Source organism: Canis lupus, chromosome 20, assembly GCF_048164855.1.
Source record: "Canis lupus baileyi chromosome 20, mCanLup2.hap1, whole genome shotgun sequence".
NCBI classification, from domain to species: domain Eukaryota; kingdom Metazoa; phylum Chordata; class Mammalia; order Carnivora; family Canidae; genus Canis; species Canis lupus.
Genome location: NC_132857.1, coordinates 42,361,493 through 42,375,946, shown reverse-complemented (window position 1 = coordinate 42,375,946; position 14,454 = coordinate 42,361,493). Strand labels below are relative to the sequence as shown.

Genomic DNA, 14,454 nt, shown 5'->3' with positions numbered 1-14,454 from the left:
ATTTAAGTTTATTTTTTTTTTAATTTTTTTTATTATTTTTTTATTTATTTATGATAGTCACAGAGAGAGAGAGAGAGGCAGAGACACAGGCAGAGGGAGAAGCAGGCTCCATGCACCGGGAGCCCGACGTGGGATTCGATCCCGGGTCTCCAGGATCATGCCCTGGGCCAAAGGCAGGCGCCAAACCGCTACGCCACCCAGGGATCCCTGAATTTAAGTTTAAAAGGAAAAACATGCTTTGGTCAGCACAACCTCATGGCATTGCCCCTAAAGATGTATCAGCAATGGTGCGTTTCTCTCTTTCTTTATCCTCCAGCTGGGCCCTTTCTGACCAGCTTTCCCATCCTCTCTGCACTTCACACATGCGGGAACACTGCTAAATCTGGTCAGAGGACAGCTGGACTGGAAGACGACAGAGCTCTACAAGTACAACACCCTATTCCTGTGGATCTACAGTTTCCATTTTGCACCCCCATCAGAACACAATCTAGTATACCTGTAATACACGTGCGTGTTTACACATCAAGTATGTAATGATTACTATCAACCCACACAGGAAACACTAGTAAATATGTTGTGTTTGAAAAAAATCAACGATGCATAAATATAAGTTGACACTTCCTTCTTACGCTCAAAGCAACGATCTTCCCCTTTCAGATCACTGGAATAGCCACGTGTACCTGAAGGGTGAGGGAATGGGAGGTTCTGTGGGGATGACTGGATTGGGCCAGACCCACACTTTTGTCATATAGGTAGGAAAGAACCCCCTCTCAAGGCAGCACCCAAGTTCTCTGTGGGCAAGCTTTGGGAGTTACTGTTTTGTGCCAATTCTCCAGCCTGGACACAATGCAACAGGACAAAGGTCTCAAACTACTTAATTGTCCTCTTCAGGTCCGTGTTTTCTCCAATTAAGACAGCGTCCTCCATGAGAAAGCTTTCCATCAACCTGTGACATGAAGGCTGTAGCAACCGTGGATGATTCCTGCCTTGTTCCAGTACTAAAATGCTGATTTTCTCATTCTTCATTCCTTTGGCATTTATTAGCTGTGATTTCTTCATGATTAACAAATTTCTTTCATCAACTTTCTGATTATCTTCAAATACAACTTGGCCTAGAAAGGCAGGATCAAAGCTGGATTCTTTCCCTTTATTTTTCAGAGTAATGAAGTGGTGTCCTAGCAACTAGCAAAGGGGGGATCGATGGACTTTGTGGGCTTCTCCTGTTTGGAGGATCATCTGGACTCCTGGAGTGCCTGTCACTGATGTGACTGTAATCCACCATAGCTTTTCTTCTTCCTGATTCTCAGACCACCCCGTCTTTGGTTCTTCAGTCCTTCTGACTCCACTCCAGGGGTCTTCCTTAGCTTCCTTGCTTTCTGGCATGTTGAGATATCCCTTTGCAGACATTTCCTGCCCTAGACCTGGAATTGGCTATTTAACCAGCAGGAGGTTCCTTGGAGAGGGAAAGATATTTATAAGGTTCCCAATCTAAGTGCCAAGGATACTCCTTGCTACGGGCCGTCTTTACTTTTGATCCTTTTCAAAGTACAGAGCTAGGAAACATTTATTTTTTAAAGAGAAATGTATGTTGACATTGATATGCCCTCTTTGAGCCGAGGATCATACAGTCTTTATTTAAATTCTTTAAATACTACCCACCTTCTTGTATACTGAAAATCTTGGGCAGCCCGGGTAGCCCAGGGGTTTAGCGCTGCCTTTGGCCCAGGGTGTGATCCTGGAGACCCAGGATCGAGTCCCATGTTGGGCTCCCTGCATGGAGCCTGCTTCTCCCTCTGCCTGTGTCTCTGCGCCTCTCTCTCTCTGTTTCTCATGAATAAATAAAATCTTTAAAAAAAAAAAAAAAAAAGAAAATCTTGGCTCCTACAGTATGCCTCTAATAGTTTCAAATAACAGTGCAAATATTTCCTCTTGTGAATGTATGGTCCAAAGAGGGAGTTTTAAAGTCACTCCAAGTAATTATTTTCTCTATGTGGGATAGTCATATTAATCTGATAGAGCACTAGGCCTATTCCATTTTTTCAATTTGTTTTCAGTTGTAAGTGAATGCTTTCTCTCTCAATCTCTCCATCTCTCTCTCTCTCTCTTAAATTATGTAAAACGTTTACATGATTCCTAGGCCAAAATATGGTGCATTAAAGGGACATCTACTTTCTGTCCCTGATCCTGCACACCTTTCCTCCAGGGATAGTCACTTTCATCAGCTTGTTATTTAACCTTACATTTTTTTCTTTTGAAAATACAGGAAAATTCATATACACTAACGTACACACACACTGTCTTCTTATGCAAAACGGAGTACGTTGACGAGATGCCCTGCATTCTTGTTTCATTACTTGAATGTACCCCAGTCATCTCCCTCAGAGCTGTGTGGACTGTCCTCACTGTTCTTCCCAGTTTCAAAGTACTTCCCTCTGTCAGCAGACCATGTTATTCACTCAGTGCCCTATCATGACCATCTGGGTTATTTTCAGTCTTTGCCTATTACGAACAGTGTCACAACAAATAACCTGTGCACGCATTATATTTTATTTCTGCTCACTTATCTTTGGGAGAAACTCTTAGATATGATCTGCTCAGTCAAAGGGAAGATGTGCTGATAGTTTTGCTAGATTGTGACAAATATGCTTCCCCCTGTTAGTACCATGTTATGCTCTCACTAGTAGGGCAGGAAAAGATGGATAGATCCTCACCATTGGAATAGCTATGCTACTAACTTCTGGATCCTGGTGAGCCTGATGTTTGGGACATGGTATCTTGGTGCAGTTAAAATATGCATTTCTCTATACGGTGAATGAGGGTAATATGTTTTCAAATGTTTGGGGCAATAAGCTTCTTTTTCCTCAAAATGAATAATGGCCTTTGCCCATTTTCCTGTTGGATTATGAAACTTTTCTTTCAGTCTTTAGAAGCTCTTTATATATTAAAGGATACTAACCCACCAAGATAGAATTTTGCTTATGTTTTCACCATATATTTTTTTTTTAAAGGCAGTCGAATGTACCCGTTTCCTCCCCAGATTCCTGCTGAATTCTGAATCAGTTAGGAAATTCATCCCCTTCCCAGGTTAATAGGAATTAATCTGTGTTTTCATCTTTAGTTACATTTTAAGCAATGAATTTCTTTCAATTTAGTTAATCAACACTGTTGAAATCCTCCATTCGTGGAGAACAAAATGGGTTTTTAGGACTCTGAATTTCAACATTCTCGCAGAGAACTTTATACTTTCTGGAAACATTTCCTATTTCTACTCCCGAGATACAAGGCAACACCATCTTGTAGAGGACATACATATAGCATATCATTCAGGCTGTTCTGGCCATTTTAGAAACATCTAACATTTTTCATCTGATGTAATGAAGAGGTCACTTCTAACATTATTTTGTACCACCTCATTCCAGCCCCTCAAGAGTTATACAATAAAGTCAAACCAAAGGCTAACTCCAATCATGCCTTACCATACTGGCCAGCCATTTGTCACCCAACGTGCCATTTATTAGTTTGTCCTCTAAACTGTGCCCCCAAGACAGGTTACAATAGCAGGATGATAGAGCTCCAGGAACAAGAATAATGTCAGGCACGTGGGCGGCTCGGTGGTTGAGCGTTTGCCTTTGGCTTAGGTCGTGATCCTGGGGTCCTGGGCTAGAGTCCCGTATGAGGCTCCCCGCAGGGAACCTGCCTCTCCCTCTGCCTATGTCTCTGTCTCTCATGAATAAATAAAATCTTTTTAAAAAAGTCTGCCATACATATAACATGCTCTTAAAAATCCTGCTGAGCTGAAAAGAACACGCGACCATGAGCTGAGTTTTAAATCACTACCTTCCGATTGCTATAACCCTTTTTAATTCTATTGTCTCATACATCACATGCAAAGATTTGTCCAATGTATTCTTTGTTATGTTTAGTGAACATGAGAAAAGGGTCATCTTCAGGTGACTACATACAAGGAGGAGGGGCGCCCACACAGAGAAAACGTAGGCCACGGGTCTGTTGGGCTTTAACAAAGGAAACAGATTTACATCTCAGATACTAATTCTATGATGAAAATCTTGGGATTAAAATTATACTGGCAACTTTGGAAAATGGGAACTCCCCACTCTGAGCACCTAAATGAAGTCATGTTTAACTTATGTGACATTTCCAGAATAGGACTTCACCTCATCACCGAGGCCTATGGACTTAAACTCTAAGCTTGTTTTGGGCACGATCATTACCAAATGTGGGAGTTTCCTTCACAGTCCTCAGCTAATTATTAAGGAAACGAGGCCAGAGGCGGTAAATTCATAACAGCAGTAAGGAATGGTGAATGCGAGAAAGAGAATGTTACAGAAACAGAAAAATGCAAAGCCCCCACTGTTGAGGTCAGTTAATTCACCATTTTTTAAGTATCTGTGACAACACCTCCTGAAATTATCATTGCCGTTGGCAACAATGACACCTTGTGAACGAGGGCACATGAGATTTCATTCTGGGCTAGTGCTTAAAAGCTGATTAAGTATGGAACAGAGTTTAAAATAGTTTCATTAAAAAAAAAAAAAGCTTTTTTCTTTACAAGGGTTGATGCTTAAATAATTAAGACTTTTTGTCTGGAAAAATCTATCTACATGAAAGAGTTCATTTCTCATCAGTAATCAAGTGGGCCATTTGCAGAATGAAATGTGTTTAGAACCTGCTAATCCAGAATCCACACAAAGTCCTTTCTCAAATGGTTTTTACTGATACTTCATATTGAACATTTTTTTTTTCCTTCAGGATGCTTCTAAGGCTTTTCACAAAATGCTCACATGGCCTTTCGATTCCAATTAAACAACAACAAATCAGTTATTCCCAAGGGAAAGGTTCCACAGCACACATTTCTACAGCAAAAAGCCCGGAGACTCATAACCCAAAATACCCGTTCTAGTTTCCTTTCCCATTTGCCTTCGGTAGCATTCTGGAAAGTAGAGGTGAAGCGAGAATACTCACGGAACATGGTATAAAACTGCTGCGGGTTCAGATTCCATTTGCCCCAGGGCGTCTTGTGGCCTTTAGACTGGGCATAGTTAGCATGGTTAAATTCTGGCTCGGTACCAAATGAATCCAGGACTCGGAGCATGCACCTGAAAGGAGAAAGCGATGTTGATAAAACTACAATCTTGACCCCAAAGTTCAAAAGGTAAAAACTTGGGGCACCTGGGTGGCTCAGTCAGTAAAGTGTCTGCCTTCAGCTCATGATCCCAGGCTACTGGGATGGAGCTCAGTCTCAGGTTCCCTGTTAAGCAGGGAGTCTGCTTCTCCTTCTCCCTCTACCCACTCCCCCTCCCCGTAACCCCACTCATGCTCGGTCTCTCTCTCTCTCTCCTTCAAACAAATAAATAAAATCTTAAGAAAAAAAGGTAAAAACTCTAACCCCTCCTTCAAGGACTACCAAAAATGGAGAATACTTTTAATCAGAAACACTTGTGGGCAGGAAGTGAGAGACTATGGAATATATATACCAAACATCTCCATGTGTGACTTCTGAGGCTGAGCCATCACACATACATATGTTTTGCTTCAGATTAGCTGACAGACAAGTCACAGAAGATTGCTCAAATACCAGCAAAATAAAAAGTCCCATGGGAGCTGGCACTGCAGACTGCCATGTTTACTGCTGTACCCCTAGCGAGGGCTGAGCATACAGTGGTGCCTAATGAAGAGTTGTTGAAGAAACAAAGAACTACTGTTTGTAGAAGTGGCTGTGGTCTGAATATTTGTATTCCTCTCCCGAATTATGTTGAAATCCTAACCCCAAAAGTAACAGTACTAGTAAATGGGGCACTAGGGGGTTAAGTCGTGAGGGTGGAGCTCTTGTGAATGGGTTTAGTGTTCTTATAAAAGAGACTCCACAGGGCTGCCTGGGTGGCACAGTCGGTTAATTGTCCAACTCCTGATTTTGGCTCAGGTCATGATCTCAGGGTCCTGGGATAGAGCCCCATGTTGGGCTCCATGCTCAGGAGAGAGTCTGCTTAGGCTTCTCTCTCTCCCGGTCCTTTTGCCCCTCCTGCTCTTGGCTCACTTTCTCTCTAAAATAAGTAAAATTAATTAAAAAAGAAACGAGAGAGACCCCACAGAATTCCCTGTTCCTTCCAGCAGGTGAGGACAAAGCAAGAAGTCTGAGACCTGGAGGAAGGAGAGCCTCACTCGACTATGCCGGAACTCTGATCTTGCACTTCAGCTTCCAGAACCGTGAGCAATAAATGTTTCTAAGCCACCCAGTTGGTGGCATTTTGTTAGAGCAGCCCAAATGGACTAAGATAGAGGCCTTACTCTCCTTACAGCATATGGTATGCCTTAGCTCTTTCAACAATCATTTAGCATGTTCATCAATTAATAAGAGTATTTAATTTTAGGTAGAGTTTAGAATCTCATGTAATCAGCTGTGTTGATTTTATGGTCTTGACAGTACCAGAGCATTACTGCTTTCTTCCAGAGCCTGAAGAAGTAAAAATGAAGATGTTTAATTTGGCTCTTCCAACAAAGTATTCAAACTGGGTCACCCAAATCTGGTCTACCACCTATTTTTGTATGGCTTGTAAACTAAGAATGATCTTTGTTAGTTTAAAAAAAGGATATTTTGTGACATGAAAATTAGGTGAAATTCACTTTTCATTGTTCAGATATGAAGTTCTATTTAAACATAGCAACACCTAATTGTTTACTTAGATCTATGGCTATTTTCACTCAGTAACAGAGAACTTCAGGAGTTGCCACAGAGACCATGTGGCCAGCAAAGCCTAAAATATTTACTACATGGTCTTGACAGAGCCTATTGATCACTGCTTTAGAGTACAGAAACAACTACCAATAGTAAGAATCAATGCTGAAACAGAAATCAATGCTGAAACCTTCATTATTAATTAACTTATTCTTTCAATTCATCAGTGATCCTCCAAACATTGATATAAATTTAGCTTGTGCCTGGCCAATGAAGTCTGGTTTCTGTGGTTATACATCAATACTTCCGAACGGCTCTTACTGGACCAATAAGCATAAACGCAAATAAATATTAAAGTCCACATCTTAGAATCAGATAATGGCAAGTGAGTTTTAAGTACTGGATTAAGTTTCTTTCCTCCTTTTCCAATTATTTTAAAGGCGTTCTTTCAACTTTTTTTTTTTTTTACACCAATGTATGATTCAGAAAAACAAAAGGCAAACACCAGTTTAGATTTTCCAGAAAAATCAATAGTAAACTGCCACTTTACTGTGATGATTTTCTCATTAGTCATCTCTAATGAGATGACCACCCTTTGTCTACCCAAGGAAAGGAGGAAAAGAGGACGGGATGGAATACAAGCTGACCACAGATAGCATTTCCTTATTTTGGACTTCTGTGTGGCTCTCAAGGAACATGCTACCATCACAGTGACAATTTTCACAATTATCCTCAAGAATATGTTATCTGCCTGAAAACCAATAGATGGACAGAAATGGGAGCCCACAGTCCGGGAAAAAGAAAGCTGGGGAGCCAAGATACTAACCAGTGTGTGCTTTCCTTTTTTTAAAGACTTTATTTATTTATTCATGGAGACACAGAAAGAGAGGCAGAGACAGGCAGAGGGAGGAGAAGCAGGCTCCTTGCAAGGAGCCTGATGTGGGACTCAATCCCTGGAATCTGGAATCATGCCCTGAGCCAAAGGCTGATGCTCAACCACTGAGCCACAGGCATCCCCTGTGTGTTTTCCCTAGTTTGAATAGCTTGGGGTATTCCTTCTCTCCTCTTAATAAAACATCCCCATTCCTTAACTTATATATGTTTTTTAATATCAAAGTTTACATTAAAAACTCACATAAAAATCCCCTATATTTATAAACTCTTCAACTTATATTTTAAAATAAGATACAAAAGCCACTGGTTACAGCCACTGTATTTTCTTCTGAGGAAGTCAGCAGTGTTCAGAGAACAGTAGGGAAGACAGTGCCTGTTCTGTAGAAGGCTGCTGCAGAGCAGGAAGGGACCGAGGGACACACGCTGGCAGGTGGGGCTGCTGGGCTCCTGCCCAATGGCCAGGGCTGAGACTCAAAGATTACAGGCTCTATGCAGGCACAGCAGGGAGAATGGGACAGCCTTGTCATAAGAACCATTGTCTTGAAGGCTTTGGCTACTTCCACTCATTTGCAATCCACTCTAACGGGGTATATTCCTTTCTAGCTTTGGCTTGTGATTTATTTTTAACTTGGAGTTTTATTGGTTTTATTTTAAATTTAGATAATTAAGACAAACCCTGATGAGTCAAGATACCTGGTGGGAGCCTAATGCCTGCAAGCCTGGACTTTGATACAGTGCTATGTGATGTCGGGCTTCTTCCCAACAGAGAGCTATAGAATGAACAATCAAATGTCTGAGAAACTTGTAATTCGACATCCTCATACTTAAGCTTTGTTTGGGGAATTGTCTATTTTTTAGCTGACCTGGGTTTGTTTTATAAACCAGAGGCAGGGGACTGATCTCTGTGTACAGCAGAAGAGGTTTAACATTATAGTTTTCCTTTTTCAATCACATTCTACAGCTGTGTGTTTGGAACTGGGTTTATGTTAATATTTATGCAGTTCCTCTAATGTCTTTTGTGTGTCTGAAACATCAGGAACAGACTGATAACTTAAAAAGATATTTGCCTTGCTGCCCGAGGCAGCTGGCCCTCTTCTAACAGGAATTGCTGTGGCAATGCCAAATGACTCCTGGAACATTCTCTTTGCTCTAAGCCACACTACTATAAGATGGATGCTCAAAACTTCCTTGCCAGAACCTACTTCTAATTTGGAGTTAGATGTAAAGCATAGTATATCTTGCACTATGTGCACCCCGTTTTGCTGTGTGTCCTCAATACTCAGCAAAGATCTTATGTGAAGCAAAATGGGTATGAGTTTTGCAGTCCCTAGTGGTATACTGGTTGCATGCCAGCACTGAAAACATGTTTAATTCAATTTCTTGGGTCCCTACATAAATTGGAAAGAATTTACAAATATTTTTTCCAAGATCGACAGGACTCAAGGTTTGCTCCTATATGAAAGATCAGATGATAGATATCTTTACATTTAATGGAACTCCTACCATGTACAATCATCCAAGATGAATTCAGGGAGCTCCGACAATGTCTCGCCTTCGAAGGGAAAAGAAGTGGGCAAGAAACTTTCTGGAGGACCTGCTTGGTTTTTTGATGAAATCTTAGCTTCATCACATAACAAAGACTGCAGGGCGAAAGTCCTAACGGACTTCCTGCCAGCTAATATCACTAACGTAGATGATTTATTAAGAAAGGGAGGATAGGGGATCCCTGGGTGGCGCAGCGGTTTAGCGCCTGCCTTGGGCCCAGGGCGCGATCCTGGAGACCCGGGATCGAATCCCACATCAGGCTCCCGGTGCATGGAGCCTGCTTCTCCCTCTGCCTGTGTCTCTGCCTCTCCTCTCCTCTCCTCCCTCCCTCTCTCTCTCCTCTCTGTGACTATCATACATAAATAAATTTTAAAAAAGGGAGGATAAATATTATACCCTTCCATAAAACTTCTCTGAGATGATGCCTCTTCATTCAATAAGAATCAAATACCAATCAGTGGTGACCATTTTAATAATGAAATCATCCTTTTTAATTGAACACTACCACTGAGGACATCTTTCCATCCAAACAACCCTTCTTAATGGTGAAGATATGTGAATCTAGGGATGCCCGTAATGCCTTGTTCCTTTTGCACGTCTACCAGATGCCTGCCATTTGCTAAATGCCAGAGAACAATAGCTCTCCCTTTCTTTCTTTCTTTAATGCTGTAGCTAAAAAGAAAAAGAAAAAAAAAGACTGTTTACTTACATGGCTTATTAACCAAAAAGAAAGATGGTTATTTCCACATAACTGAGAACAAATGTGATGGCTTGTGATGTATGAAGATTTCAAGGAAAAAGCAAACCAAAAAAAACAGGAATAATGTGATGCAGAAGGTAAAGTGCTATCCTGGCCCAAACCAAGATTTTTATTTTGCTTTTTTATGAAACTGTATGCAAAGGGAAATGAAAAGTGCTCAGTCTCTTCTCAACCAATTCCTTCCCTCTGTTCCTGAGTATTGAGACAATTATTGCTATTGGCAGGAAAACTGCAAGAAAATTCTACAGACAATGGGTGTTTTCCCTCCTATGTTTTGGATAAGATTGGAGAGGATTATTTTGACTTTTTATTTCTTTTGAATTTCAACTAAAGGACTTGCAATCTGACACAGGCTTGGAGATTAAATTTAATAAATAATATTAAACTATAAACTAGCCTGAAAAGGACCTAGTTCAAGTTGTTAAGGATTCAATTATTGGTTAAATTAGAAGAACACACCAAAACATCTATTTACAGAAAAGTAACACATAGAGGGATTTCTAAGTTACATTACTTGAAAGATTTTCCAAGTGTTCTTCTAGGAAATTGGTTGGAAACTATAAGTCAAGATTCACTATCAGTCAGGTTGGTATTAAGTTCATGATTTTTACCCAAATGTACCACTGTCACCATTTAGATACAATAAATTTATTTATATTTATTAGAAACTTCTAGAGGCCATAAATAAAAGCCAGTACCAACTATAGTAAGGGGAAGATAACCAAAAATAGCATATTTCTCTTCTTTAAACATTATTATTAAATTCAAACTGGATACTTTGCCTGAAGGCTGAAACTGACAGCTACCCTTATTTTGTTAAAAATGCATGTAAGCGTTACAAGATGTGTTGGAGGTATCACAGCACCAAACTAAGCCTTTGTAGAAAGATTGAAGGAAAACTGCAAGATTAATAAATTTCATTATATAATTCTCTGTTATTTAATGCCATGACTGTATACCATGTAAAATCATTTCAAACAGTGTAGCATGGTCCCAAAAGCACGCTGAGGGAAACAACAGGTTCTTCAAAATGATAAAGGTATGCATTCAGGTCATTCTCAGCATTTTTAAGGCAAGACCCATTTCAAGGGTCTTGCCTTAAAAAGTACAAGACCCCAACATTCATACAAGGTATTCACAGCTTTTTCTTCCAAAAATGACAGTCATCATCTCAAACCAGAGCAACATAAGAAATGATATTTTCCACATTTTATCCAAATTGTTACTTAAACAAATGAGACTGGTGTAGGCACACAGAGAGGAATGATGAGTATTAGGGAAGGTAAAGAAGTGGTTGGACACTTATTTTCTATTCTTAACAGAAATCAATGAAAATAATGAATAGCCTTTGAAAGTAAAAAGTCACTGTGGAGAATGTGAATTTCAATTAGGAATGAGAAACGTGGGGATCCCTGGGTGGCGCAGCGGTTTGGCGCCTGCCTTTGGCCCAAGGGCGCGATCCTGGAGACCCGGGATCGAATCCCACATCGGGCTCCCGGTGCATGGAGCCTGCTTCTCCCTCTGCCTGTGTCTCTGCCTCTCTCTCTCTCTGTGACTATCATAAATAAATAAAAATTAAAAAAAAAAAAAAAAAAAAAAGGAATGAGAAACGTATTCCCACAGTCCAACAGGCAATATTTGATAGGCTTTTTCTTCCTGTAACCATGTTACCCCTGTTCAAACCAAACAAACTCCTCTATCAACTTTAGGACAGCATGTAGCACTTACTGGTAGTGAACCCAGGATGGCCCAAGAGTTTTTTTGAATTGAGCGAGTCCTACAATATCAATATAAATGAGCTCAACGATCCTGTCTCCTACAGTTGGGCAGCCAGATCGGTTTCCTACAACCTTCTTCATTATCCTAGAAAAAGAGCAGAAGAGAGGCAAAAAAGAAAAAAAATTATTTCAAGATCCTACACTTAGCAACATCAATAGGAAAATAAACATCCCAATAGGTTGTCGGGGAGGATGGCACAGTCTGTCCCAATCTGCTGCCTATCTGAATCCTGCCCACCCATCACTGCCTATCCAGAGCCTTGATTCTGATTCTGGCAAAAGTAAACGGTGGTGTGGGCAGGCATGTGCACGCATGCACTTATGTGTGCGCGTGCGCGCGCGTGCGCGCGCGCACACACACACACACACACACACTTTGAAACCAAGGAAGAGCCGGGTCTTAATCAGTCTCTATTATCTAGCTCCATGAGCAGCCGTGAGATCTCAGATAAGTCACTAACTTATCCAGTCTCTCCTCCTCATGAGAAACAGAACAATGACCTACCCACAAAACAAGATTTAGGTCAGAAAAGACAGATTGCAACTTGTCGGGGATTCTTCAGGTGCTTAAATGAGGTATTAAAAAGAAAAGTGCCCAATGTATACTAGATACTCAGCTATTGCTTTTTGCCACAGAACCTGTTCTCATTACTGCAGCCCCTCCTGACCTCTTCAATGTCTTTAATTTCTAGCCACTACAACATAAACTTTTATATTGACTTGTACTGTTTCCTAATCTTTTCTGTCAAACGTTTCCTTCTGACTAGACTGCATTACATAACTGGCACTGAGCTAGTTTTTCATTACCCTTCCTTCGAGCCACCCATCTCTTCAACCCATCCATACAAACCCACGCTTGCACTCAGACAGCATCGACATATTTGATCTTATGCCAACTTTGGGTGCAGGAGTAAAATGTGCTCACCAAACCACACCTCTACTCACCCAGAAATCAGTCATCATGATGCCTTTTACCCCTGCCCACGTCCCATAACCATCCTTTACCGAATTCTGGCCATCAACTTCAAAGAATGAATCATAAAAGCAGGACTCTGCTCTGTAGCTCCATCCTGCCACGGCTTCAGGTATCCTTCTCCTCTCATTGGGCCTTCTGAAAATACCAGGTTCTGGATAACCAATTTCTCTCCAGGAACTTGAAAATATTTCTACACAGGGCCAGATAGTAAATACTTTCCTCTTTGTAGACCATACATCCTCTCTCTCAACCATGCAGCTCTGCCCTTGTAGAGCAAAAGCAGTCACAGGCAATAGATCCACAATAGGTGTGGCTGTGTTCCCATGGAAGTTTACTGACAAAAACACACAGAAGACTGCACCTGGCCCACTGTGCCAGGGTTTGTGGACTCCTAGTCTACCCTGTCTTCAGCGGTTCCCAAGCCTGACTGCACACTGGAATGAACTAGAGGCATGGAGATACTCGTGCCTGGGTTCCATCCCCAAAAGTTGTGATTTAATTAGTCTGGGATATGTTCTGGGCATTGGCAGTCCACAAAGATCCCCAGGTGATTCTAATGTTCAGGCCTGTTCAGAAACCACTGCTTTTTGTTGCTTGCATGATTATCTTCTTAAATAAACACATCTTGTTCTGTTACCAGTGCTTAAAGAACCCTATAGACTTCTTGACCAATGAATTAAGTCTCTCCCTGGTAGAGCCTTAATAGGCCTCTTCTGATCTCCCTAGGGAACACTTATCCCTAGAGTTCCCACAGTTTTCCATTTAATCACCCACTCACTCATTCCTTAACTCATCCCTTCATTTGTTTGCTCAAGTTAACTAGTTATAAGCACACACTGGGTGCTAGGCACTATTCGAGGTGCCACATAAACCATGGGGGAACAATATTCGCTGTTTCTGTACTCCCTTGGCTTACATTCTAGCATCCATGCCTCAATTAGTACTAATCACATTGCAATTAGTGTAATTATTATGCAATGTATTAGCTGTAATTACCAAAAGATTGACATTTCCTTGAACACATGCTGGTCATCTGTATATCCCACACCAAGAACTGGTACACAGAGAGCACTGAAGGAATGACTGCTGAACGTATGAATGCCTCTACCTCACATGCCATGCACATAATGTGTTTTAAAGCAAGCAGGTGGCAGCATGCTGAAGGGACAAAGGTGGTATTTAGGAGGTCAGAAGGCAAAAGGAGCAGTGCAGTACAGTGGTCAGGAGCATAGACTTTGAAATCAGATGGACATAGAATTCAAATCCTGGCTCTCTCACGTGTTCTCCATGTATTTTTAAACAACTCTGTTTCCTCATCTTTAAAAGGCAGAAAGCAATAGCACTTACTTCCAACTTTGTGTAAATAGTATATAAAACGCTTAGTATCTGATGCACAGTAGGTGCTCAGCAAACTTAGCTATTAAGAGTCATCAATACTATGGTCATCTTAACCACTGACACTACTGTTGTAACTGATGTTTTTATCACAGTTTTAGCACATAGCATCTTGAAAAATGACATTTGATAATACTGCTTTCATCTCAACATTGCCACTAATCAAGTGTGTAGACCTTGGCCCTAACACAAGTGACCTCTCTGGGCATCAATGTCTCATACAATAATATAGGAGCAGGGTGGGACATACTTTAACACCCATCTCTAGAATGTTCACTCAAGATATTTCTTCTGGAACATCTGACATACTGCAACATGATAACTTGGCTGCTGGGTAGAAAGTCTCCATGGGCAGTTAACCAAAAGGAGTGAAGGGGTGCTAAGCATTCCTGCCTAGCCAGCTGTGTCAGCC

At 41.1% G+C, this 14,454-nt stretch overlaps 1 protein-coding gene across 6 annotated transcripts in view; it reads right to left on the bottom strand.

Annotated features, from left to right (window-relative positions):
- MGAT5 (alpha-1,6-mannosylglycoprotein 6-beta-N-acetylglucosaminyltransferase) overlaps window positions 1–14,454 on the bottom strand; it is a 339,881-nt gene that overhangs the window by 102,851 nt on the left and 222,576 nt on the right. For all 6 annotated transcript variants that reach the window (XM_072789000.1, XM_072789001.1, XM_072789003.1 and 3 more), the window contains 2 exons: window positions 11,622–11,756; window positions 4,984–5,117 (listed from right to left, as the gene is read on the bottom strand). In XM_072789000.1, the coding sequence (XP_072645101.1) occupies window positions 4,984–5,117; window positions 11,622–11,756 (269 nt within the window). The remainder of the gene's footprint in view (window positions 1–4,983; window positions 5,118–11,621; window positions 11,757–14,454) is intronic.